The sequence below is a fragment of the Amphiprion ocellaris genome, chromosome 20, assembly GCF_022539595.1.
Source record: "Amphiprion ocellaris isolate individual 3 ecotype Okinawa chromosome 20, ASM2253959v1, whole genome shotgun sequence".
NCBI classification, from domain to species: Eukaryota; Metazoa; Chordata; class Actinopteri; family Pomacentridae; genus Amphiprion; species Amphiprion ocellaris.
Window position 1 is genome coordinate 11,688,780 of NC_072785.1, and position 27,141 is coordinate 11,715,920.

Consider the following 27,141-nt stretch of genomic DNA (forward strand, 5'->3'; position numbering starts at 1 on the left):
TTACAAATTTAAATCTAATAGTAAGAAGTAAATAAGTAAGAAGGAAAGCCTTCCTCTCTCTTAAATCCAACACACATATAAGTGAATAAGTGAAAGATTTAACATGCAAATGTCCTAGTAAGACAAGAAGCAATGTGACATAATGGTTTTGTTGTTTATTAAAAAATATCAGCATATAGTAAAACCTCAGTTCCAAAGAATAACCATAGTTAAAACTATTACAAGCATGAAAACAGCATAAGATGAAGAGCCTGTACACCATTTCCCTGAGCAATATATTCACAATTTTTACACTCATTTGCTAGTTATGTTCCACATTCCACACACATCAAATGTAACTTCCTACACAGTAACAAATGGCTTTTTAAATAATTTATGGCTTCAAAAGTATTACTGACCTAACCTGAGAAGGCACCTGTTTTTTTGATGATGAAGAAGCACAGGTTTAAGAAATACAGAGATAAAAGAGCTCTGCTGGCAAAATATGTTAGCAGTGTTTTGCACTCACAAGAATTTATTTTTATTAATGTACCTACCGACAAGTACATGATCCCAAATTGGAAATAAAGCCTCAGCGTCCAAAAAGTCAGTTCCTATTTTCCAAATCAAAAGGGAATTCCAGCATCATGTTCTGCACAACAAAGTAAAACCAGGCATCCTCTGCACCTTAGGACATGATCTTCATGTCCAAAACAGAATAACGTTACAGTTCATATGTGGATTCTAGCCTTTGGTATGAAAACTAAGCAATGCCTTCATCATCCCTTTGAGTAGACACATCAAATATTTGTTGACAGGTCTGATAAAACCCCAGTCAGCTACACTCCACGATCAGATGCTCAGTCCTCCTCAGGAAACTTGAATTTAGCGTAGACGATGAGCATGACGATAGACATGACGATACACAGTGAACCAATAACGAGGTAGGCAATTCCCAGGAACTCATTCTTTCCACCCATCCAGGACACGTTGCTGAAAACCACCTTCTTTTCCCCGTCAAAGCTCAGAACAGGATAGTCTGGGAGACACATGTTAAGGATATACAATGCAAGAATGTACACAAAAATATAAACACTGACGTCATTCTAACACTTTCACTGAAGCATTGAATACAAAGAAATATTTTAAGGATGACACTACTGATTTGCAGTTTTAGTTTATTTACTACAAATCATGTACATTTGACATGGAGCTGTGTTTTATAACTTTGAAGCCAATTTTCAAGGCACCCAATGCCTTATATGCTAGTGCAATATGGCAATTAGCAAACTCGAATATGTCTTAAGTTGTGTTAAAGTCTACAACTGTCTTGCTTGCATTGTAAATGACCAACAAACGATTTGTCGTAAAAGTTTAACCTTATGAGCATATTAAGGAGGTCTTTTACATAAAATGAAAAGATATCTCTGAGCACTTTACATACTGTAGCTCCTTCCCAGGTAGGTGGCAGTCAATCAAATATTTATTTGCCTACCTTGATTACCTATGCCAGAATATTTGCCTGTTTTTTTGATCACCTGAAAGAACTCCTTAGTCATTGTATTCATTCAACCCAGGTTAGAGCAGAACCACACCCAACCGGTAAAACAGGTTTGGACTACGCTGCTGTTGTAGAATGACACGAAACATGAGGCCATTTCAAAGCCTCACCCCCCTGAGTTGTATTTGATACTTTTAAAGCTTGCTACACAGAAGTAAGAGTATGAAACAGTTTAACATATGATATTGAACACATATTCAATATCATACATTTATCCTAAGATGATATTGAACATGCTGTTCAATATCATCTTAGGATAAAGTCTATCATTTACACCCACTCCATGCTTTCCAAAACAAATAAAAAGCAGCCATTGATTAGCATCATGACTGCTTGTGTGTATTTTCTCACATAATACAACAGAATTCATTTTAGAGTGGACTATTTCAATGGTCTATACCTCTAGTTCTCGGGTTGATTTTACTGGCCTGAAAACATGATTTTCCTCACTCTGTGATGACTGAATGAAAAAAGATAGAAATCAACATTTACTTCCACCACCGACGGCTGCTTCTGTCTACATGACCAGATGAAAGGTCTTTAAGAATTACTTGCCTCATCACAGACTGACTTTGACTTCTGATGCCTTTTTTTGGAGTGTCTACTATGCTACAGTCAAAAATTTATGTTGAAATCTGTAAGAACAGGTCAAACGTGCACCACTTTGAGCTGCATTAAGTTGTACCAAACGTGCAATACAAAAAAAAAATTTGATTGGAACTACCCATACCTCTAAGCACCAGCCATAAAAAAGGATACTGTAGGCAATTTCGAGGGTGTAGTTTCCAGCCGGGAGACCCTCTGCATAATCCCCCTCTGTAATTCGTCGATACAGCTTTCTGAAATTTGGAAGGGCTGCCCTCCTCATCCACACCAGGAAGTCTTGGTTGATGAAGCCGTTGTTAGCCGGGTCTGTGGGGTCCAGCTTGTAAGCAGGTCTTGACCAAAATACAGGTTTCACGGTACCTGCAAGTCGAAGTAGCCCACTTTTAAAGGTACTCCCCAATAACAAATAGTTTTGTTTTTTTTCTTCACCTAGGTAATTTATCTCCATCATGGCACTATTTAAACATGAAAGGCAGCAAATTATAGTGAATTAAAATAAAATTGCTACCGTTGAAGGCGTTCTCGAGGGGTGTGACACTGGGGTTTCTGTATTTGACGTTGTAGTCTGTCCACCAAGCAATCCCTTTACCATCAAGGGGGACCTGCTTCCTTGTCCCATTGACAATCTGATACAGCTTGAAAGTATCTGCAGAAAACAGAGTTGGCAGTGCAGCCAGTAAACTTCATCCCAACCTCATGTGCACAGTTACGTTAAATGTCATACATACCATTGAACATGCTGTTTGCGATTGATCCACATGGCACAATTGGTTTGTCGTTATCGTACTGGTAGGGAGAGCAATCACTACTGGGATTCTTCAAGAGATACAGAAAGCAGTCTTTTCATTGCTCAGATAAATAATTTAAAATCTGTTTTATACGTTAATAAAGCCAGATGGGCAGTTGTACCACCAATGCTGCTTTAGGTATTGCTCATTTTCACAAAACTGCACTCTGATAAAAATATGACTTGTGCCCACTGACAATTTAGCGCATTTGTACTCAACTTCGGTCATCTTTGAAGTCTTTTCCATTTTAGTTGAGAAAATGAAAACCGGAACATGTGCGTGTGTTACGGTGTGTTGTTCACTCACCGTGAAGTATTTCAGGTCTCCAGACAGCTGGTTAGCATCTTTGGACGCCCCGTACCTTCTGTAGTTCTGAAAGTAGTTCGTCAGGCCATAATAAAAGAACACAGGTCCCTGTGGTGGAGGAAAGCAGAATCACAAAAATATGAATGGGTCAGAACAAGAGTAGAGTTCAACCTGACTAATTATAAAGTGTTTGTGTGTGAGCATTTGTCCATTGCAACCTTAAATAGAGTGTCAATGGAGAAGTCCATGCTGCACATACAGTCCTTAGTATCTGGGTCAGAGCACCTGTAGCACGGTGAATCCTGCGCAACCCCAGTGTAGTCTATCTGTGTAGGAAGGAACAAGAAAGATATTATGAATTATTAATGCCTACAACACCTAGTGCTCCCCCTGCCACCCTCCTCCACCACCCCCTGCCTCTCCATAACAGTTGATCAGGTGAGAAGTGAACTTAAAAAGATCAAAACCAGGAAAGCTGCAGGTCCTGATGGAATCAGCTCCAGACTCCTTAGAGACTGTGCAGACCAGCTCTGTCAGGTGCTGCTGCACATCTTTAACCTGAGCCTGAGTCTGGAGAGGGTTCCTGTGTTATGGAAGACTTCCTGCCTGGTTCCTGTCTCTAAGACCAGGAACCCCAGGGAGCCTAACCACTTCAGACCTGTGGCCCTCACTTCTCACCTGATGAAGACCATGGAGAGGATCGTCCTCAAGAACCTCCGTCCCCAGGTGAGCCAGTATCTGGATCCACTGCAGTTCGCCTACCAACCGAACATTGGAGTGGATGATGCAGTGGTCTACCTGCTGCACAGATCGCTGACTCACCTGGAGAAACCCAGCAGCACTGTGAGGGTCATGTTCTTTGACTTCTCCAGTGCTTTCAACACCATCCAGCCTTCTCTGCTTAGGGTGAAGCTTGAAGGAGCGGGAGTAGACTGTCACCTGGCTGCTTGGACCATCGACTACCTCACCAACAGACCACAGTACGTGAGGCTTCAGGACTGTGTCTGATGTGGTAGTCAGCAGCAGGGGGTCCCCACAGGGGACAGTGCTCTCCCCCTTTCTCTTCACCCCGTACACATCGGACTTCCACTACAACTCTGGGAGCTGTCACCTCCAGAAGTTCTCCGATGATACAGCCATTGTCGGGTGTGTATCTGAGGGGGACGAGCGGGAGTACAGGACGGTCATCTCTGACTTTGTTGACTGGTGTGAGCGAAACCATCTGCAGCTCAACGCGAGTAAGACGAAGGAGATGATCGTGGACTTCAGCAGGAGGAGGACACCCCGGACTGCACCGGTGAACATCCAGGGTTTGGACATTGACATGGTGGACACATACAAATACCTGGGTGTTCACCTCAACAATAAACTGGACTGGACACACAATACAGAGGTCCTGTACAAGAAGGGCCAAAGTCGTCTCCACCTGCTGAGGAGACTGAGGTCCTTTGGAGTGTGCAGGACTCTGCTCAGGACATTCTATGACTCTGTGGTAGCGTCTGCTATTTTCTATGCAGTGGTCTGCTGGGGAGCAGGGAGCACTGAAAGGGACAGAAAGAGACTAAACAGACTGGTCAGGAGGGCCGGTTCTGTCCTGGACTGTTCCCTGGACTCCATAGAGGAGGTGGGTGAGAGGAGGATGTTGGCAAAGCTCACATCCATCATGGACAATCCCTCTCACCCACTGCATGACACTGTGGGGTCTTTAAGCAGCTCCTTCAGCAGCAGACTGAGACATCCACCCTGCAAGAAAGAGCGCTATCGCAGGTCCTTCATCCCATCTGCTATAAGACTTTACAACATCAGCATCACTGGCTGATGTTAACATAAACTGGACTATATCATTACCACCCCAAACCATAAAATTTGCACTGACATTCTTGCACTGCACATCTTTGCACTTTTAAACTTTATTTTTATTTTTTATTTTAATTTTTTCTGTTAAGCCACTTTATCCTCATCTCTCACCCTTGTATATACTGTAAATATTATTACTATTGTTCTATTATTATTTTATTCTTATCACTACGTCCACTGTTACATAAACTGCTGTAACAATGTAAATTTCCCCTGGAGTGGGGAGAAATAAAGAACTTTATCTTATCTTATCTTATCTCATCAGATATGTGCTGGTCCACAGGGATTGTATTTTTCATAGACTGTTTTGGCATTGACTGAATGTGTGTCTCCTCTTCCTCCTCTCTATTCGTTAGTGACATTTGATCCCTCATTCCCAGCATGATGACAAGCCTGATGTCATGTCTTCCATTGTCACGGTCTTACCTCCAACACCTGGATGCTCCGAGAAGTGACAAACAGGGCGATGCCAATGCCGATGAATGCCAGACCAATTAGGACAAACCCTGGGATTACAATCCCAGCTGAGAGCATAGGCTGCCATGCAGGAAGCCTCTGCTGAGTGAAGGCGGTGTTGTCGGGCCGGTTGTCTAACTCCTGCTCTTGTTTCACCATTTTCTTGATTCTGTTGGGAGTGAATTTTTATTAGCTTGTAAGCTTGTACTTGTGAATTATATCACAGCTATGGCAAACATATAAACACTCTTCAATGTAATCCAGCTTTCCCTTTTCTTTCTTCACAGAAGAATGCTCCCATTTCTTTAATTTGAGTCTTTATTTTCTCGTTTTGATTTAATGTAGTGCGTTAGGCACAGCTCAAGCAACTCTTTACAGCTCAACTTGACTCATTCCACCTCAAAAGGCTTTACATTACACACAAAAAAATCTAGAATCTAACCTCCCAGCAACACCCATATTAGTTAAGAGCGCAACACAGACAAGAGGACTGACTTTTTCACCTCTCTTTAAAATTATTTGTTGAGAGAAATGGCGGACCTAAGACATACATTCATAATTCACACTAAGTGTTACTTACACGCAGGCGGCTCAAAATGGAGAAACAAAGGAGTCAACAAAACATCGGTATGCTTCCCTGCGTTGTGGGCGCGACGGAGCAGCTCACCTTTACCTGTCTACTCCCACCTCCTCGGCCCATCCTCTTCCTCCTCCGGGCTGACGTATTTTTTTCCCTTCAAACCGTAAACAGAGATAAGCGATCGACAATCTCGATCGACAATAAAATGTCAACTTATCATTATTATTATTATTGTTTTTACATGTTTATACGCCCAAAACAATACACATACATTACGCAGCGCAAAGGTTACGAAATCGAGCCATTGCGGTAGTTTTAAGAATAATTCCCCGCCTTCTTTTAGATTGACATTTATTTTAACCAATCACGTCACTGAATGGTAATGCATAATGTTTTCCACCGACCAATCAGAGAAGAGCTCTTTGAAAGAAGACCTGCTACTGTGCCGTCTTTGTGTTGACATCTGCAGGGGATTGAGAGGTATCGTTAATATTTTCAATATTTACCGTTCACCTTTATTTCCTATAACAACATCTCGTGATGTTTGGAAGTTTATCTATGATTTAGCTCTCAGTCGATCATTACAGAGTGTTTTTGCAAGCAAAGCCGACGCACCTGCTACTGTGCCACTGCTAGCCAGATCTCATTGTTAGCGTCAGCTAACGTAGCATGGTCTCTGAACATAAATTTGAAAGAAAAAGCGAGTGAAAGCGATACAAATGTATTATTACATAGCAGCGTGTGTTGTTATTACACCAAAGAATCATGGAACTAAACTCATGTTTATCTTTATCGAGAACTAAACTGCCGTTTCCTAACGCAGGCTACCATTCTGCTGCTAGCTTTGCCGTTAACTTGCTAGCTAACGTTAGTCCATTTGGCCAAAATGGCAATACGGCAAGACAGATGGATTCTCCCCAACAAAGGTCTCTGTTTAACAGCGATCTGGTTTCAGATGAATTAATCAAACATCAGAGTGCAAAAGGACAAAAGTTCAACCTGAATTGATAATCTCACTTTGATTAACTTATTAAAAGTCTTGGCAATCAAGGGAGCCACTGTAAAGCACATTTTAGCTGATTACCCTGTGCTGGTCGGTGTATATTTGTTATTTGGCTGAGCGAGGTTAAATTTCATTCAGTGTCATGTAGAAGGCCAACATTTTTGTTCAGTAGGTCCTGTTCGTAACCATATTTCTGGTTCTGTCTTCATTTCTTAGTGTTTGAATGGATATTACCAGGTGCACGGAGAAATGGGTAAAACAAGACAAGGTTACTGTACCTTGGAGTCCTCATTTCATAAAACCATGACATTCATGCACAGTTAACATTTTTAAAATATCCAATTATGTTTTTGGATAATATATTCCCCTAAGCCAGGCAGCATTTGTAAATGTAGCTGATTAGGGGTTTTATTTAATGCTTTTTATGTTTTCATTTGTTACCAGCAAGTGTGTAAATTACCAATTTGGCATGGCTTTGTAGTGTTTACAGTTTAGACAAGAAACGAGTACACCCCTGTGCAAAATCAATTAAATATCAAATAATTTCAAATTGCATCAACACTGAATAATTGCCTCATTGTAATAAACAGTAAAGAATTTCCTCTTAAGAACAAATTGAAAACAACTGCTCATCAAGGACATGATAAAATGTAGCTTACAAAGTAGAAATTTGCAACAAAAGTGAATATAGCTGTGATCAGTGATGCACAAGTTTGAAAAACCTGTGATCGATGAGACAAAGTTGAAGACAGCTGTGTCATCGAATTAGCTTAACTGCATTAACATGGTTGTAAAATGACCAATGAACACTAGAAACTTTGTCAATTTTGGACCTATGGGCTGCTTCGGTCTGCATGTCTGCATCATGGCTCCGCATGGAAAAGAATTGCCAGAGGAATTTAAAAATCTGATTGTGAGACTGCACAACGAGGGCATTAGGATACAAGAGGATCAGTGTCCAAGTAAATTCAGTCCAAACACAGTTGCAGCAGTAATTAGGAGGTACAGAATGAGCCATAGTACCACTAACCAGAGCTGCAGGAGTCGTCCTGCTAAAATGATGACACTGGATGTCATTTTAGCATGTTTTGATTAATATTAGCTGTTCATTCTTTGGTCAGATGAGACCCAAGATACATTTGTTCAGCTCAGTAGCGGTACAGCACGTTTGGCCAGGACTACCACTGTGAATGCATAGTCCTAAGAGTGAAGCACAGAGGTGAGAGTGTGACGATTTGGGGCTGCATGGGTGCAAAAAGTGTTACGTTTATAGATGGGACCATTAGTAAGTGTGGATGAACCAAAATGCAAGCTGACTTCCAACCTGCAAAAGCTTCGCAGAATAGGAATATTCCAGCATGACTTTTCAGGATACACTGCTACAATCACACAAGATTCTACAGAACAAAAAAAGGTGAAAACTGACCTGGCCAAGTATGTTGCCTGAGTTAAATCCAATAGAAATTATTTTGAGGTTTCTTAAGTTAGTGTAATGCAAACCCTCTGGCAAACAGCAGTTAAAAAGTTGTTTCTGAAGAATGGCAGATCATCTGTTCAGAAAGTTGTGCAACACTAGTATCCTCTATACCAAGGAGGGTTGGTCTGTCTTCAAAATTGTAGGTGGACATATAAAATATCAAAAAAACTGTGGGGGTATTTTTAATATAGTAAATGTGAACTGTAAGTTTTTCATTTTAACTATGCCAAATACAACACTGTTCGAAGTAGGAGTAGTCCAGTTACTGCAAGGTCATACAATTTTGAATCATTTGACATTTAAGTGATATTGCGCAGGGATGTACTCACTTCTGTTGTATACTGTATATGTTAACTGTGGTAAACTATGACATTCAAATAAATTGGTTGAGAAATAAGTTGTGAATAGGGAATGCAACGACATGCTGTACAAAAACACACACATTAGACATTTGTTTCTTTTCCAGCACTCAACCCACACATCATCATTTTCATCTAATAATTTGTAATTTTATCATTGGTTATACGATTTGGAACATTGAAATTTCAACCATTTCACTGAGCAATGATTGTACCCTCAGATGTTGTATGTTTCATCATTAATGATTCCTGTTACCTGTTTGTTCAGGAGAGGCCTCCGACATCCTCCATAATGCTGTCTAGCAAGAAGTCCGATGCTGGGTCCTCCTCCTCCTCCTCCTCTTCATCAACTGTTGGAGCAGTAGGAGGCGATAGGGCCCCGGTTTCTGATGCCCAAACTGGTCCTTCAGCCGCGGCTGCTGGACCTATGGATTCAAAGAAGAAGGAGAGGTCATCCCCTAGTGGGGAATCTGGAGGAGCCCCTTTGCCCCACCAGTCAGGCCCTGGGGGGGCAGATGCGGACTCAGCTGAAGTCCGCAGGACTAGTCGACGCAAGCGAGCAAAAGTAAACATTTTAGGTTTCTGCACGGGCAGGAGGAAGAAGACATTAGCTGAATCTGGCGGGGGCAGAATTCACTATTTTCTATAGCCATTTGCTTGTTTACTTAAGGGATGAATATTCATTTAAGTTGAAGGTATAGTGTGGCTCTGTTTCTTAAGTTACAAATGATCCCTTTCATCTGTGCCTCAGTGGAAGCTAGAAGTGACAGTTCTTTCTTAGTGTTTGTGGTGTGATATTAATGGTATTTCTCCTGAAAAGGTTTCAGCATTTCTAAGAGAAGTGGGAGAAAACAAACTGGTCGGGAATGCGAATGCGGGTTTTAATGATGCTTTTATTGTGCCTACTGTTGCAGGTGGAGTACCGCGAGATGGACGAAAGCCTGGCCAATCTATCGGAGGACGAGTACTACTCTGAGGAGGAGAGGAACGCCAAGGCAGAGAAAGAACGGAAGCAGGTCATCCCTCCTCCAGCTCCACCGCCAGAGGAGGAGAATGACAGTGAACCCGAGGAACCATCTGGTGAGTCAGACATTTGATGCAGCATGTCAAAACAGCTAAAAAAAAATTGAAAATAAAAGTATGAATTCTCTTTCAAATTTTATCTTCATACAAAAATTCACATGATTTGTAAGGCTTCGTTTGATCATTCAGTTTGTCTCAATTGTAATTTATAACATTTAGTGTTAACCTAAACAAAATATGTATGTTTATTTTTAGGTGTGGAAGGAGCTGCTTTCCAGAGCCGTCTTCCTCATGACCGTATGACTTCCCAGGAGGCCGCCTGCTTTCCTGACGTCATCAGTGGTCCCCAGCAGACTCAGAAGGTCTTCCTGTACATCCGTAACCGTACGGTATGTGCCAACATAAACACAGCACTTTGTGTTTTCCAGACAGAGGACAGCAGGTTGTTTGCTTTAATCATATGTACCACTTAAAGTTATGTTGCTCTCACCCAGCTCCAACTGTGGCTGGACAACCCTAAAATCCAGTTGACCTTTGAGGCCGCAGCACAGCAGCTTGAAGCTCCATACAACAGTAAGACATTAGACTAGACAGTATTTAAATGCTTCTTTAAAAGAAAATACAGAATTGAGATGTGATGTCCTTTTGTTCTCTTTTTAGGTGATGCGGTGCTGGTCCACAGGATACACAGCTACTTAGAAAGGCATGGTCTCATCAACTTTGGCATTTACAAGAGGGTCAAGCCGTTACCCAGTGAGTCCACTTCAGTCATTACACTGGCAAAATAACACTAGCCATTAGCCACACCTTGGTATTAATTCGACACAACACTGAATTTGGAAGGCAAAACAGACTAGAATTTTTTCCACACTAAATCGGGATGCGGAATTTATTCTCCTCCTGCTTGTTGTTGCAGCTAAGAAGACCGGGAAGGTTATAGTCATTGGTGGAGGCGTTTCAGGCCTCGCTGCAGCCAGACAGCTGCAGAGCTTTGGGATGGATGTTACAGTCCTGGAGGCCAGAGTAGGTCACCAACAGGGTTTCTATTGATCTGTTATTGTCAAATTTTGTCAATTAGCTATTGATACAGATGATTTTTGTCGCTATATGTTTACTGTAATTATATGACTAATAGCATTGTAAGATTAGTACTGCTGTCCCTACTCTTTCATTGATAGACAATGAAGTGACCTAAACTTGCCTGCATTTTTGAAATGTTAGAATTGCCATAGGTTTAGCATGTTACGATATATTTTTTAATAAAATTAATATTTCTTGCAGGACCGTGTTGGAGGCAGAGTGGCCACATTTAGGAAGGGGAACTATGTCGCAGATCTGGGAGCCATGGTGGTGACAGGGCTGGGTAAATCACATTTTTTTATATGACTACTGGAAATATAATATCATGGAAAATATAATATATCTAAATTAGAAGTCAAAGCATCCTATAGATGTTTAGTCACCAATTGTGTGTGTGTGTGTGTGTGTGTGTGTGTGTGTGTGTGTGTGTGTGTGTGTGTGTGTGTGTGTGTGTGTGTGTGTGTTGTGTTGTGTTGTGTTGTGTTGTGTTGTGTTGTGTTGTGTTGTGTTGTGTTGTGTTGTGTTGTGCCGCTTCCATTCCACCGGCATACTCAACAACTTAAGTCCAGAATGCAAATGACTGGTTGTGTCACATTTGCTTAAGACATGGACTTGGTTCTCAGTGGCATGTGATTTGAGGTCACTCCTCAATCATTAAGCAGAACAAGATTTTTATTTTTTTTTTTAACTGTCAATTTCTACAGTTACTTAGATCATCCTCTAGAGGGTGATAATTGCCCATGTATATGATGTGTCACTGTTATTTTTGTGTCTGATTAGGAGGAAATCCAATGGCGGTGATCAGTAAGCAGGTTAACATGGAGCTGGCCAAGATCAAACAGAAGTGTCCGCTGTATGAAGCCAATGGCCAGGCCGTGAGTATAATGAATTATCTTAAGCAGTAAGCTGAGTTGCCTCATGTCCATTAGTCCATCAGGACTCCTGAGAGAGTTTGTTGGTAATTATATATTTACCAGAGTTCTAAAAAGACTTAATTTTCTGTTACTATGTGCAAAAATCCAGGTTTTTTTTATGAGAAATTAGTGTATTACTTCACAACTCAATGGATGGCAAGAGGCTAATGGCACTAAAGGCGTGCATGTGATTTATTCTAGCTGAGTGATGCGTGAAGAATATCTGCTTGCTTCAGTCATACTGACACTCTGACTGACACACCCACTGAACATTCCCAGTGCTGGTAGCAGAAGTATGTGAACCATCTGATTTAATAACTTGTGAAACCTCCATTAGGAACAAGTGTTTCCCTTAGCTGCAGATCAACCAGTGCAACGGTCAGGAGGGATTTAGAATTTAGTGTTTTCTGCTTCAGCTCATCTGTATTCTAAGGATGTCTGCTCCTCCCTTGAGTTCATTTCACATCATCTGTATCAGGTTAAAGTCTGAGCTCTGACTGGGCCACTCCATTTTGTAGCATATTTACTTTGATATTGCATTTTTTTTAGTGTTCTGATTCATCACCCAATTTCTACCGAGTATCAGCTAGTGAACAGCCACTTAACATTATCCTGTATCAAGTTTTCAATTCATTTTCCCCGCAGCGATGGCAGACTGTCCAGTCAGTAACTACTGATCAATATGCAAGGCATGGTTTGCATCTACATTCACGTCTTTGAATAGCAAGCTGAAAATGTTTGTGTGGGTTTTTTCTTAGATTTAAAGTAGCTTTTGCCCCCACATTCAAGCTTTTTGTATTGATTATATTCCAACTTTGCTCACTCCTGACTCCATTTAGCTTTTGAGCTGTCATTAGTCTAGTGGTTCACACACTTTTTCCATCACTGTGAATGTTTTAATGGGTAAGTGATGTGTTCATTAACAAAACAATGATTGCTGTGTTAGGATTGTTTGTAATTGTTACTTAGATGAGCATTTGACAGTTTTTAAGACACATTTAAATTTAAATGCAGATAATTCCAGATAGCTCACTTACTTTTTTTTTCTCATCACAATAAATGTTTTTCCATTTAAAAGAAAGAAACCAGGACCTATTGTTGTTTAGTTTACCAGAAGTCATTTATGTCTGTACAAGAGCTCTCTCTTGGCACTAAAATGCTCTGAATCTGGGTTCATAGCTGTTCTGTAAGCCTGTTGTTGTCCTCAGGCAGGGATCTGGCTTTCCATGAGCCACAAAAACACAGTGAATGTTAGACTTTACTTAACTGCTTACGCTTGCGTGTCATTAACAACAGCTCCAGTTCCTCTCAGAACCGAAAACGGATGCAGCCTAATGTGATTAAATTGGAAATAAACAGTGTTTTTCCCTTTCATTTTTGTTCTGTCCACTAAATGGCAGCAACATTAGTAGGATGTTTAGGTTCCTTTTCAGGTTACTTCCATTGAAGTAGAGACTGGGCAGCAGGGCTCTTGACCTATCCACATCATGTGTAACTGGTTTCCTCCTCTGCAGGAAAAGGCAAATTAAATGTACATGTTTTACTTGTGTGCAAACCTGTTTGAGGTTAAAGTTTTGTTTACGTAATATGTTCTCTCTCTCCACCCCTCCCTTCTTGTCTTTTCAACCCCTTCCATGTTCATCTTTTGGTGAACCACTAAAGGGTGAACGGTGCACAAGTGTATGTATATATTTCCATATTATATTTCTTAACTCTGAACCACATTTCATCTCCATCCATTCAAATTTTACTTCATGTAACCATTTTTCACATCCATGTAGGAAATGACAAATTCATCTTAAGCCTTGTGTAGAGTTTTTTAATTAAAGATAACATCTACATAATTGGTAGAAGTCTTGAAATGTTTGTTGGTTCTGCTTACATTTATAAAAAAGTACTTTCTGAGGAATTTTTCGCTATAAATATGCTGGATTATAGTAGATATAAAGTTTGCAGTGAAAGATGTTCACTGCTAGATTCAAATTGACTGAATACTACAAGTGTAGATTTTCTCTTAAATGACCCAATCTATGATTGATGTGCAGCATCTTCTAACCCAAAAATCAGAGTCACCATGTACGCCCAACTACCAGGGCTGCAGTTTGAAAGAGCAAGAGCCCTTCAATCATAGATTGACTCATTAAATGCCCCACTAATACTAAAAGTCTTCCTGCATGTTGATCAAGGCATGAATCATTGGAATCATGAATAATATTTGGGATTCTGTTTGAGGAAAAATGACTGCAGTATTATTATTCTGCTTATATTAGTGGATCAATGATTTAAGTAAGAAAGAAGAGAAAAGTACAGATATGGAGTTCCAAGTTGGTAGAAATATTGTGAATTATAGTGAATACTATCAGTGAAAAATTCAGTTACAGCACAGCGTAGCATACTTTTCTTCCTCTCTGCTGACTTTAATGTGACTGGTGCTACATCCTCTATCTTGTGTGGATGTGTGTGTCCAGGTACCAAAAGAAAAAGACGAGATGGTAGAACAAGAGTTCAACCGACTGCTGGAGGCCACCTCTTACCTCAGCCACCAGCTGGACTTCAACTTTCTCAACAACAAACCTGTTTCTCTTGGACAGGCCCTGGAGGTGGTCATACAGTGAGTACAGCGAACACTTCATGAACTCACGCACAGGAAGTAGTGGCTGATGTATCCAGTACATGTGGATCCGAACCATAAACATATGTAAACACCGCGCTTCTAATCTTGTATCTCTGTGTGTGCAGGCTGCAGGAGAAGCATGTAAAAGATGAGCAGATAGAACACTGGAAGAAGATTGTGAAGACTCAGGAAGATCTCAGGGATCTTCTCAACAAGGTGAGCATGAGCAGTAGTCATGCTGCTGATAATGATTGTCACTTTTGATGTACTGTACAATTTTCCAAGTACTTCAACTAAAATAATAAAGCAGCTTGCAAATCAAGTGGCCAAGAAAATAGTTCAGCTTCCTATTTGCACTAAAAATGAGAGCGCTGATGACATGCAGCATACAGTAATATTCAATTGCCTCAAAAGACGGCCTTGTGTAAAGCATAAATCGTCCTACTCTTGAGCCAAAGTGTGGTCAGTCTTAAAATGGAAATAAAACCTGATGATGCTGATGAAAAAGAATGTCCAGTCAATCACAAACTTTTTACTGATTATAGTTCTCACAAAGTTCAAGCTCTGCCTTCTGTCAACCACAATCATCTCATGGCTTACTTGTTCTTAACATCCCTCTCCCTTTCCCTCTTACCTTTCAGATGGTGAGCACTAAGGAACGTGTTAAGGAACTCCATCAGCAGTATAAAGAAGCGAGTGAAGTCAAGCCACCCAGAGATATCACGGCTGAGTTCCTCGTGAAGAGCAAGCACCGCGACCTCACGGCTCTCTGCAAAGTAGGTTCAGTACAGAGAAATAAGATCAAAAACTGAACTGTCATAGACGACCATTACAATCAAATACATTACATCTCTTTACATTTCCTAAAATTTGTACTTTCGAGCTGTAAGCACTTATCTAAACTGGATGTTGTCCAAAACAGATTCCTTTGTGACACTTTCATTACTTCTTGGACGAGGCAGAAACATGACTGTAGGACTTAAAATACTCAGAGCAGCTGAGTTTAAAAGCTATTAATGTTGAACTATGTTTGTGGTGTTGTGGGTATTACATAGTGTCTGTGTTTTCATTTGCTGTAGTTTAAACTAACAGTATTAGATTTCATAGCTTGATTATTAGGTGTATCCATGGGTCAGGAGGTCGAAAACCACAAACTGTAGGAAGGAAACTTAGTCTTTGTTCTGAAGGGTAGCATCAATCAAACGAAGATCAAACGAGTTATTTGTACCAGTATTATAATGCTAAAGCAGTGCTAGCATGTAAAGGGGATATTTTATGGATTAGTAGGTCAGGGTGGATGCCCCACAGAATTTTAATGCCGTGCTGTCTAAGTAAACCAGACAGGCTGTGTTTAAGTGGTTTAATGCCTTAGTCGGATGTATTATTAGAGTGAGTGCTGCTGTTTTATTTTTGGTGCGGATAAATCACCTCCACTACTGCTGTGTGTGTATTTTAGAAGGAGGTTTTAGTTGGTTTAAACACAGCTGGTATCTGAGCTGGATTCGTCTGCGACCCATCCGCTGTCTGAGAAACCACTTCAAGGCTTTGAATCACAGTCTGATGGTCTTTATGTCTGCATATGTATACACACACACACACACACACACTTCGAGCAAGACTCAATGAGCATTTAAGTGTGTGTATGAGAAAATGACACGTATTTATGACTATACCATATAACAAGATTTAAAAGCCAGCAAGGGATGGCTGCGTCAGTATATTTTTGTTGTAATATTTCATGGTCTTCTTGCCACTTTTAGTATTTCCCCAGGTCAGCTTGCTAGTCTGCAGGCATCCTTCCTTGAGACATTAAATTTTCTAGACTTGACTCAGTGTCCTGGGGCCTGACGCTGTAGGTGGTATTACCAGACACGGCGCTGTTGTTGTAGTTTGTTCTGTTGCGGTGAACTGATGAACGGGTTGAGTCAGCCCTTTCTGTCAAAACTGCTCGTCCTTTCTACATGACCTGAAACCCTCTGGGTGTGTACCTTGTGTATACATATGTGCACACACATGCACACACGCACACACACACACACACACACACACACACACGCCTGCTACGCACTTTCACCTCGTAAAGACAACACTCCTTAAGTCTGACTCACAGTTCACATTATTGTGAAATATCATTCAAGTATTAATGCCTAGAAATATTAGCATTTCATTTATGCATGGCTCCTGAAATCTATATTGAATTGTAGCTGTAGCTGAAATCTGTCAAGATGTTGATGTAAGATGCCTGATATAGAAAATTATTAACTTGCAATTATTTGTTGTTACAGTTAAGATCAAGGTATATGGAAATGCAAGAGATTTCTCATTGTTTTTCCAATTGTGTAGCCTCCTGATGGTGAGATTGTACTGATGAAATTTAAATGTGTGGGTACAGTTAATACATATCCTTGCTGTCTGCCTTGTCCCTTCGTAGGAGTATGATGAGTTGGTGGAGATGCAGGTCAAGCTTGAAGAAAAGCTCCAGGAGCTGGAGGCCAATCCACCCAGGTAACATTTCCCTACTAGGTTTCAGCATTTTCATCTCAACTGCTGCTCCTTCTCTTCATGTTTGATATCCCATTTGTCATCACATATATAAGGGTTTACATCACCAACATCTTGTATGTGTTTAGAAAATGGATTATGTGCACCTAGACCAGTCAAAGTTGGGTTTCCACATCATATGCACATTTAGCATTTTTTTTTAGAAATGTTTGCAATATATTGCTGATCCATTAAGGCTAGGAAACACTTTATACATTATTGCAACTTGTTTCTCTGGTTTGGATCAGTACATTAGCCTGTGATGTAACTTCTATTGTGGATCTTACAAAAGTCAAGTCTCTGTTATTAATGCAGCAGGTTTAAAACGACAGACACTGAGCCAGAGTGCTTTCCAATAGAGGAAAAAGGACTTCTGACTACTTTTATTAATTGTTCTTGTCAGGGGCTATTCAGGTTCAGTATGACAGACTGGCTATGCTGAAGTGTTCTTGGCTAATATGACTGGAGGGGAAATAGCTTGCTTGCTTAATGGTTATAAAACAACTTGCTTGTTGGAGCCCTGTAGTCCTTAGCAATACATGTTTACCTGTGTTTTGCCCTGTAGCAATTGACCTTCTCAGTTAATGTGATGTGTTGACAAACTTATTGTTAAATTAACAGCAGTTTGAGCTATGCTAACAATAACATGTACCAATCTGTTCCTCAGATGTCTGAATAGCTGTCAGGATATCTCACGTCTTTTTCCTTTCCTTCTTTCCCACAGTGATGTTTACCTGTCATCGCGGGATCGGCAGATCCTAGACTGGCACTTTGCCAACTTAGAGTTTGCCAACGCTACACCCCTCTCCACCCTTTCTCTCAAGCACTGGGATCAGGTACGTACATGCACCCATTTTGAAATGTCATAAGTGTGCAATGCAAGGCTGTTAGGAATAAAAACGCTTGAGGTTCTTAGAATCCTGTATGCATAATAAATTATTTAAAGCTGAAATTTCATAGATTTTAAATAAAATTCTGTTTAATTACATTAGGAAGTTTACTGTGCCACATGTTGTTATTTATGTATCCGCAGGATGACGACTTTGAGTTCACTGGCAGCCACCTAACAGTAAGGAATGGTTACTCATGCGTTCCTGTGGCCCTGGCTGAGGGCTTGGACATCAAACTAAACACAGCAGTGCGGCAGGTCCGATATACAGCATCTGGTACGTACACAGGACTGTGTTTGTGTCTGCCACTTAACAAAAGTGGGGGGAAAATCCCACAATAAATTGGAGCTTCTGAAGTAAAATTCACATGAAGGTATGATGAGTCTTAAAAGGCTGCTATCTGTTTGTTGTCCAGGCTGTGAGGTGATAGCTGTCAACACTCGCTCCACGACCCAGACCTTCATTTACAAGTGTGATGCCGTGCTGTGCACTCTGCCCCTTGGTGTGTTGAAGCAGCAGCCCCCTGCAGTCCAGTTTGTCCCCCCGCTGCCAGAGTGGAAGACATCAGCTATACAGAGGATGGGCTTTGGCAACCTCAACAAGGTTGGACTTCTAAATTCCATATGGCATCATCATTTATCTCACTGTGCTTCTTTTTTCAGCCCAAACTACATCCATATTTGCCTAAATTCAAGACATAAAACTGTCACATGTTTGATGTAGCCAAGATGGCCCCGAATGGTCTGATGTTGAAGTGGGAGGCCAAAGAGTTTGATGTTAAACCCTCATCCCCTACAGGATAATATATGCCAGCTGTGGTGATGTGCCAAATTTTTTGTACTACGGTTATAACTTCTTGGTCCTGAAATGAGTCATCATGTCAAATCGGAGTTCAAGCCTCTTAAATCTGTAGTTTTTCCAGCAAGTCTAAAGGTTTGGTTCCTTAGGAAGACTTACTGCTGTTTCTGCTGCAGTGTCCTTATGCTGGCAACTTGACCTTCAGCTGCTGGAGGGCTCCTGCAAGGAAAACACAATGATTATTCATAATTTATTGATTGCATTCCTTGGGGGATTTACATTTTCCGCTTATAAATTGCTAAATCTGCACCCCCTACTGTATTTAACTGATTTTCCCTTTGTGTTCTTTTTCCCCTTTCATAAATTAAGTCTAGGTGTTAGTATACAGCCAAAATAGGACTTATTTTCCCTGCAGCCTCCAAGATAAGGGTTGTTTTCTCACATGGAAATTGGGAAATCAGATTGAGAAGATGACAGTGTATGGAGAGGTGGAGCCAGAGCCTTTTGGCATGCAAATGAAAGATGCTTTTTGGCCATGTGTTAGTAATCCGATCAGAGTGCTCATTCTGCGTCACTCCTGACCCGCCAGCTCCTGCACACTCTCTGTCGCTGAGCATCATCCGCAGCAGAGTAGTTTTATCTCCTAATGCTGCTGCAGCACTGAGGAGAATGCGGCATTATTATGCAATCTGAGCTGCTACTAATGCCGTATCTCCAGCAGAGGGAGCTCTACTATTCACATGGTCAGAACTACTGCTGGCTGTAATTGTGCTGAACATGAGATGTACTTCACAGGCAGCTGGGATTTGGACTAAAATAGGCGCTTTGATTGTTGTGTGACTGTTCTTTTTTTTTTATGTTCCTCCCTGTTTGAAGGTGGTGCTGTGTTTTGACCGTGTGTTCTGGGATCCAAGCGTTAACCTGTTTGGTCATGTCGGCTCCACCACTGCAAGTCGGGGCGAACTCTTTCTTTTCTGGAACCTCTACAAAGGTGATCAGATCACATGCGCATCACATGTTGGTATCGTTCAGATAATTGTGTGCTCTTTGTTTCTGTACACAAAGCACAGTAAGTGTCCTTAACAAATTGCGACTTTTCACTTGTCAGCCCCGATCCTACTCGCTCTAATGGCTGGTGAGGCCGCCGGCATCATGGAGAACATCAGTGATGACGTTATTGTGGGCCGCTGCCTGGCCATTCTCAAAGGAATATTTGGAAGCAGTGCCGTACCACAGGTATGTCTGCGCATCATCTGTAAAAGTGAAGCTCATGCCACTCTCTTGTGTAGCATCTTTATCTTAACTCCACCACACATCATTTTTCCTCTCAAAAACAATGTCCATGTGCCACAGCTGGCAGTTTCTTAAATTACAACTTAATTAAGTTTGTTATTTACAGAAAAGTAGTGGTGGGTTATATTTTCTCAGCTAGACCATTAAGGGTTTTTTTTCCCCCAATGCTTTCAGTGGAATGTAAAAATTCATTCCTGAATTGACCCCCATAACCAGCACAACTTTACACAGCGAGCATATGTGAAAGCACTCACAAGGGGAGCCGCGTCCAAACCACCCGTCATTATAAATCATTTACTTATGGTTTCAAATGGACTAAAATCATATGCATGCAGGCCAGCGCTGGAACTGTTCATCATACAGCTGTTTACAGGTCCCTCTAATACCATCATGGAAACTCCTTCAAAGTATGTGTTGTTGTTTGTTGTCATGACAGCCAAAGGAAACTGTGGTCACTCGCTGGCGTGCCGACCCCTGGGCAAGGGGTTCCTACTCATACGTAGCGGCAGGTTCTTCAGGCAACGACTATGATCTTATGGCACAGCCCATCATACCTGGGCCAGCTATACCAGGAGCCTCACAGGTAATAAATCTCTATGCTGCAAGCTTACATTTGGGTGAGAATGTCAGCGTGTATGTGTGTGAGAAAGTGAGGGAGAGAAGGCATCCCATCCTGCCCGCAATATTCAACCAAACCAAAGCAGAGCAGTTTGTTCCCAACACAGATGTTTTTTGGCTGTTTTGATGTTGGCATGCAGATTGATGTGAACAAGTTATATTTATGTGTTGACTGATGAGTTCTGACAGTTTGCCCCCACACTGTCCCCCCCTCTGTCCCCCACTAATCCCCTATTTTCTTTTAATTCCTCATTATGTCGGAACAATTCAAAATCGATCCCAATGCGTTTTTGTTTGTTTTTTTTCCCTTTTCTATCTCAGCCCGTCCCTCGGCTCTTCTTCGCCGGTGAGCACACCATCAGAAATTATCCTGCTACAGTTCACGGGGCCTTGCTCAGCGGTCTTCGCGAGGCCGGGCGCATTGCAGATCAGTTCCTGGGTGCCTTGTACTCGCTCCCCAGACAAGCCACCCCAACAGCCACCACCAACCCTCAGCAGGCTCAGCCCACTGCCAGCGTCTGAAGTGGCCTCTCTCAGTTTGTGCCAACTCAGGACTGGCTGACCAACTACAGTAGTCTGTGAAAAAAACATAAACTGGTGTCTGTGAGTGGAAGTCCCAGAAACAACTTTGCGTTTTTGCCTTCAGAATGAAAAAATGAAACTCGTGAGTCGATTTTTCTGGCCGCACGTAATGTGGAATTGAACACCTTTCATTGGAGCATTTCATTTCTTCGGACTTATGTTCCCAGCAAAGCTGAGAATATGCATATACCTGCATTAAACTAACAGAGATGGACTACAAATACTGAGATGTCATCAAACAATAAGTAATAAATCCTGATTTTATTGCATACTAATTGAATAACCCATCTCAAACTTTCTAAATGTGCAGCTTCTCCGTCTTCAAAAACAAAAGTACAGGATTACTTTTGGTACTTCAAGTGAATTTAATGTATTTGACCTGATGTGGAGTTCATCAGAACCAAATGTCTATTTATGTGCCCCTTTTTGAACATAAAGGAATGGCTGAAAACCTCTTTATGTAATGCACACACAACCTAATATCCAGATGTTATCCATGGTAGATGACCAACTCAGTAGCACAGTCTGTCAAGCCTCAGTCTGTTTTGCTTTTTAAGGGAAAAGCAGTTGTTACTCCAGAGGTCTTGTTTTGGTTGTCTTCAGCATTGATAAATACTGTAGCTGTATGCCTCTTAAATTGAATTTCTGTCTTTCAGGTTGCTGAGTGTAGTGAAAATTGTTTTTAAAGCTAAAAAGACAGATATGTAGAAAGATTTGTGAATGTTTTCTGTTGCCATAGCAGTTTGTCATTCATTATGGTTGTCAACACTTTTTTTTTATTTTGTCAAAAGTTTTGTTATTAAAAGAAGACAGAAAATTGCATCTTGGTTTGTGTTTCTTGAAGATAAAACAAGAAAATGTAAAATAATTGTGCAATATATGTGAATTACTGGCAGCTCATCGATTCACAAATGGCAATGCTTAACTATTGGTTGTACCAGGCTTTCTTTTTGTTTTACTATCTTCAATTAATATACATTCTTCTGAGTGCAGCTTACATTTTAAAACACACACTATAGTTTTTTAAATGGGAAATGGTGAAAAAAGTAGCCATTGTTTACTATATTTATAGGCAGCATGATACAGATGGGAACTCACAATTAATTGATGTTACTAGTTTTATTGTCCTTTTAAAAATATAGAAAATTTCCTTAACCATTTTCCTTGAAGAGCCCTAACATCATGAAATAAGATTTTCCTTGTTTGTGAAGGACTAGCTCAACAATATATTCTGAAAATATTAGTTTTACACTGCACTTATTCAGTAAAACGATTTAATGATCAAGAATGACGTTAAGTGCATATATATCTTTCATCCATGCCTGGATAGACACATTTATGGAGAACAGGTATCAAACTCTGAAGCTAGCTAGCTTGTAACCCACTAGACGGGATGGTGTCACATGTATACATAACATATACAACACTGCTATGTATGTTAATGCTAAATAGCAGGGTTGATAAATTTATGGTATAACTAAAAAGAATTAAAAATGAGAGGCCAGAAAACTACTTAATTAAAAATTGTTACAGGAAGAAAACAGCTAGACAGCTAGCGATGCATTAGCTCTGTCTCAAGGCATTAGCTTTGCATGGCTAGCAGGTTGTTAGCCTAACTAGTGTGACTGTTACCTGTCAAAAAAGATGGAGGCAAACTCAAAATGTTCTTCAGTCACTCCCACAGCTCTCTCTTCTTCTCCTAAAAGGTCTTGTGTTTTTTGAGCTATGTACCGTTGTTAGCAAAGAAGGTGCCAGAAAATTAGCCATAGCTCATAGCCACAGCTAGCACAAAGAACCTGATGAGCCTCGTTAATAGAGTCGCTGTGATTGGCTGGTTACAAAATAGCTAATTCTGATTGGTTGATTGAGTCATACTGTCAGAGAGGAGGACTCTCCAACCAGGGACCGCTCGCTGTGAAAAACGACACGGAGGCTTCTCTGTACTTGCAGCAAGGGTAACCACACCAGTGTAACGAGACACGTCTAGTGTAAGCTACGAAGAGGTGGTCCCTGTCATCCTTTATTTATACAGGTGGGGTTACAGGATAACGATATGCAAGTAAATGGGAGTGAATAAAGTTGAATGTGGGTGTGAGTGAAGAGAGGTGGTCTATGAGAGAAGCAGAGAAAAGGAAAGGTATAATGAGTGTGGTAAATGCATAGCTTATATATGAAAACATCATATGTTACAATCAGGGTTAACACAGTTCACAGTACAACTATTAATGATAATATAAAAAACCTTCTAACACATACTGTTTTTTTTGTTTGTTTTTAAAAGGGCCATCACTCAAAGACAAACAGACATATTTTTAAAAAGTAAGTCTTCAATGATATACTTTTAGGGACATGCGACCAAAATCAGAATGAAGTAATATCACCTACTGCAGCTTTTAAAGTCACATTTGTAAGAACACAGATTCAACTACCTCCTGAACTGCTATTACCTGCATATGTGCATTGTTTTCTCGTACATGCAAGTACAAAACTACCATGGCTGCTTCTGCTTTGACCCTCCGCTGACCCTCCTTCATTGCACGTCTGGCTGCTTCCCAGGGTCTGTGGTACTACTGTGTGTGTGTGAGCGGGAGAGATGAGGGTCCCTGGCAGCAGCTCCACATAGTGGGGGATCTGATGAATGAGGGGGGAGATTAAAATGGTCAACCATGAGCTATGAGCTTTTCAGGGCTCTGTGCCCCTCTGTTTCCATGCACTCTTGAGCGTCACAGGCCTTGTTTTCCCTCAGCGCTGCGGTTATTATTATCGTGACCAAAGGAGATGTTTGATGTAACAACAGTAATTTGAGCTGGGGTTTTGGACTGCAACACTCAGATATTTTCACCTCCCTGGTAAACCATAGGCTCAGAGCAGTGTGTAACTGTTGACTGGTGAGGTTGTTTTTCATAATAGCCTGTAGCCCACATCAACTGGTTACTTGATAGAGAGGCAGACAGAGAAAGTCGGAGTTATAAAAGCCCTCTGGATGAGTGACCACTGTGTTCCTGAGCTCATCACAAGTGATTCATAGGTGTTGGGTGGAATGTGACACTTACACAATTATCAACACCTCCCACATGCTGTTGCATGAATTTTTGACAGGATAAATCCAGAAATTATTACTGGTCACTGCACAAGAGCTTCAGTTGAAGTGTTCCACTTTTTTGACACCAGTGCCAGTCACTGCTTTGACCCAGGTTGAAGTATCCAAACAGCCATTCATGCTTTTCAGAGGATGAATCCTACCGACTCTGACTTTCCACTGAGCTCCATTATCAGACAAAGTTTCGGTGTACTTTGGTTTATGACTAACATATGCAAAGCTAACGATATTCCCATAAGCCTCGGCTGTACTTTGTTATTGCCACTAAAAAATGTAAAGTGAACACTGTGTGCTGACTTATAAGCGTGTTTGCAGTGTCACTGTGAGCAGGATGCTGAAGTTGTTGCTGTAGTTGTAGACGGTTGTTTCTTTAAATTACATGAAATCCGATTTTATATGTGCAGTTATCGAGGTTGTTGCACTTCTAAGTCTGAACACTTGATCTCAGTAACTATTTGGATGTACTCACACATTGAATATCCAACTCACTTGTCCTTTAACGCCCCTTCTCACTCCTTCATCTTCCACATTCTCCTCCACTCGCCTGGAGTGCCACTGAATCATTTCCACGGTTGACTTCACAGCACTAATTCAGGTCAGGCATCGGCGCTGAGGCTCAGGAGTACCAGGGTCCAAACAGGCACCGCTGTGCTGTAGCACCTCCCTGCATTTCAATTTGGGACAGATTAAAGCACACCAGGGTTAACCCCTGACTCTCAGCCATTTCAACTAAAGACACCTGACACAGAAATGTATAACTAATTGTCTTATGCAGAGTTGTTAGTCAGCAAACAATTGACTGGAAGTGGTCATCATTAATTTTACTTTTACCTTTTTACTCACAGCTTGACTTGACATAGGGGGAGAAGCAAAGGTGCTACTAATAACATTTACAGTGGACCTTGAAACTGAATGGAATTCAGCAACTAATTAATATTATTTAACTAATTTAATACATTTTTACTGATCAATATTACTGCCATCAGCTATATAGAACAGAAATAGAATAGCAATACTTTACTGATCCACAAGGGAAAATTCTGTTGATACACTAGCAAGCATAAAGAGTAAAGTGACCACCACAATATAAAAATATAGAAAATAAAATAAAAAAATGTATGTTACCATGTCAAATAGTGACAATAAAAAATAAACAGTGAACATGGCAAATGAAATCTCGTATTTTCTAAATGTATATTTGTTTACATATACACCATATTTATTATATAATTATTGTTATTGATTATATTTTTTTAATAGCTGCAATAAGTAATCTCCTTTTAGTTCCAGTTTAGTTTAGTTGTAGATATAAATAAAATGGTTCAATTTAGCTCATTAACCAAATGTAACAGTAAAATTCTATGCACACATTTGTGCAATAATATTAAGTTTATTGCAGAAATATACAATATATTACTCACAGATGCCATCTTACCACATGGATACGTTGAAATTTTATGTGCTGATATTTTTTCTGTGTTTTTACAGAAGTTTTTATATTACAGATTTGCACTAGAGTGCTTTTACATCATCTATTGGTATTTTTAATTAAGTAAAGGACTAGTATAGTTCTTACATCACTGTAAATATGATGCAAAGTTGCACCATTTTTTGCAACTTCTCAAAATCTAGGCTGCTATTTAAGTATTTTAAGAAACTTTAATCAAAATGTGTACAGTGGAAGGATTTTATCGTAATGGCAGAATGTTTTAGCCATGTTCAAGGGGATTTCTTACTCAGTATATAATCATTATATACACAGCCGCCTACAAATGTCAGTCTATATATAGTTATACATACATTTTTGAAGTTCAGTCCTGCAAATGAAAGCAAAGTAGCTGAGTTCAACATGCTGAGGCTTGTGCTCTGTACAAAACTGTCTGACAAAAGTAGGAAAACACCAAGCAGCTTTAGTTGATTTAGGTAGAATGAAAAAGTAAATCACAAGAACACCCTGCATTGCTGCTTTTTTTAGTAAAGTAAGTGCAACTGAATTCATAAAAAGTTGGATTTATCAGACAAGATCAAGCAAGATTAGATGGCTATTTAAAAGTAACCTACGGTTGCAGGAAAATGAAATGCTGGCTTTCACAAAGTGAGGTGTAGCTGTTTAAGGGCAAGATGTGTGTGTGCTGACTTTGCATTCCACAGCAGCTTGTGGTTTTCCTCCTTATACCTGACCAATTTGCCTTATTTGTCTGCATGCTTATTTTGCATACCGTCAGCTGCTGTTCTTTCTTTCTCCCCTGCTGTAGAAACGAGCAGATTGGATTCTCTCTCACACACACGCACACACACACACTCGCACACACGCACGCGCACACACACACACACGCACGCACGCACGCACGCACGCACGCACGCACGCACGCACGCACACACACACACACACACACACACACACACACACACACACACACTCGCAGAGGGTGTACTGCTATGAAAACAAAACTCGCCAAGCTTGTTCAGCAAAAAAGCATAAAAAGAGACGAACATACACAGTTGTATTTTACACAGGGAGCAGCTCTGCACTCGCACAAACACAGGTTTGGACACGGAGACGTGTTACAAACAGGTTGGTTTTTATTTTTATTGGAATACATATGGTCTGCTTTACAGTTGGCAGCTTCGAGAGACCTACATGCAGAGTGCGCCAGCCACAGTAAGGTTAAAACATGCACAATGTATTAAGTCTAAAACAGAAAATAAAAGAAAA

The 27,141-nt window shown here is 40.7% G+C and overlaps 2 protein-coding genes and 1 long non-coding RNA gene across 8 annotated transcripts; 1 reads left to right on the forward strand and 2 right to left on the reverse strand.

Annotated features, from left to right (window-relative positions):
• Positions 1–135: 135 nt before the first annotated feature.
• On the reverse strand, positions 136–6,286 carry tmem30b (transmembrane protein 30B). Its single transcript, XM_023277449.3, has 8 exons — positions 6,134–6,286; positions 5,524–5,722; positions 3,459–3,566; positions 3,241–3,348; positions 2,875–2,962; positions 2,655–2,792; positions 2,300–2,506; positions 136–1,018 (listed from the first exon to the last, which is right to left on the reverse strand). Exons 2-8 carry the CDS (start codon positions 5,710–5,712, stop codon positions 840–842), a joined length of 1,017 nt encoding a protein of 338 aa, XP_023133217.2. The 5' UTR covers positions 5,713–5,722; positions 6,134–6,286; the 3' UTR covers positions 136–839.
• Positions 6,287–6,487: 201 nt separating this feature from the next.
• kdm1a (lysine (K)-specific demethylase 1a) lies at positions 6,488–22,147 on the forward strand. Of its 6 annotated transcripts, none has more exons than XM_023277437.3 (22): positions 6,550–6,613; positions 7,353–7,389; positions 9,241–9,537; positions 9,884–10,052; positions 10,251–10,384; positions 10,490–10,568; positions 10,656–10,748; positions 10,912–11,018; positions 11,277–11,358; positions 11,856–11,950; positions 13,652–13,669; positions 14,458–14,600; positions 14,729–14,819; positions 15,245–15,379; positions 17,035–17,108; positions 17,869–17,980; positions 18,178–18,310; positions 18,450–18,637; positions 19,709–19,823; positions 19,941–20,068; positions 20,562–20,708; positions 21,065–22,147. In XM_023277437.3, the coding sequence occupies exons 2-22, from the start codon at positions 7,360–7,362 to the stop codon at positions 21,263–21,265; spliced, it is 2,571 nt and encodes an 856-aa protein (XP_023133205.1). In that variant the 5' UTR covers positions 6,550–6,613; positions 7,353–7,359; the 3' UTR covers positions 21,266–22,147. The 6 variants fall into 6 exon arrangements, with proteins under 6 accessions (XP_023133206.1, XP_023133205.1, XP_023133203.1 ...); XM_023277435.3 differs by having other exon boundaries at positions 6,551–6,613; positions 7,353–7,404; XM_023277438.3 differs by lacking the exon at positions 7,353–7,389 and having other exon boundaries at positions 6,488–6,613.
• A 1,133-nt stretch (positions 22,148–23,280) lies between these two features.
• Positions 23,281–25,648, reverse strand: LOC118470797 (uncharacterized). Its single transcript, XR_004847944.2, has 3 exons — positions 24,915–25,648; positions 23,773–23,956; positions 23,281–23,435 (listed from the first exon to the last, which is right to left on the reverse strand). It is a non-coding gene; the product is annotated as an uncharacterized LOC118470797 (long non-coding RNA).
• Positions 25,649–27,141: the final 1,493 nt, after the last annotated feature.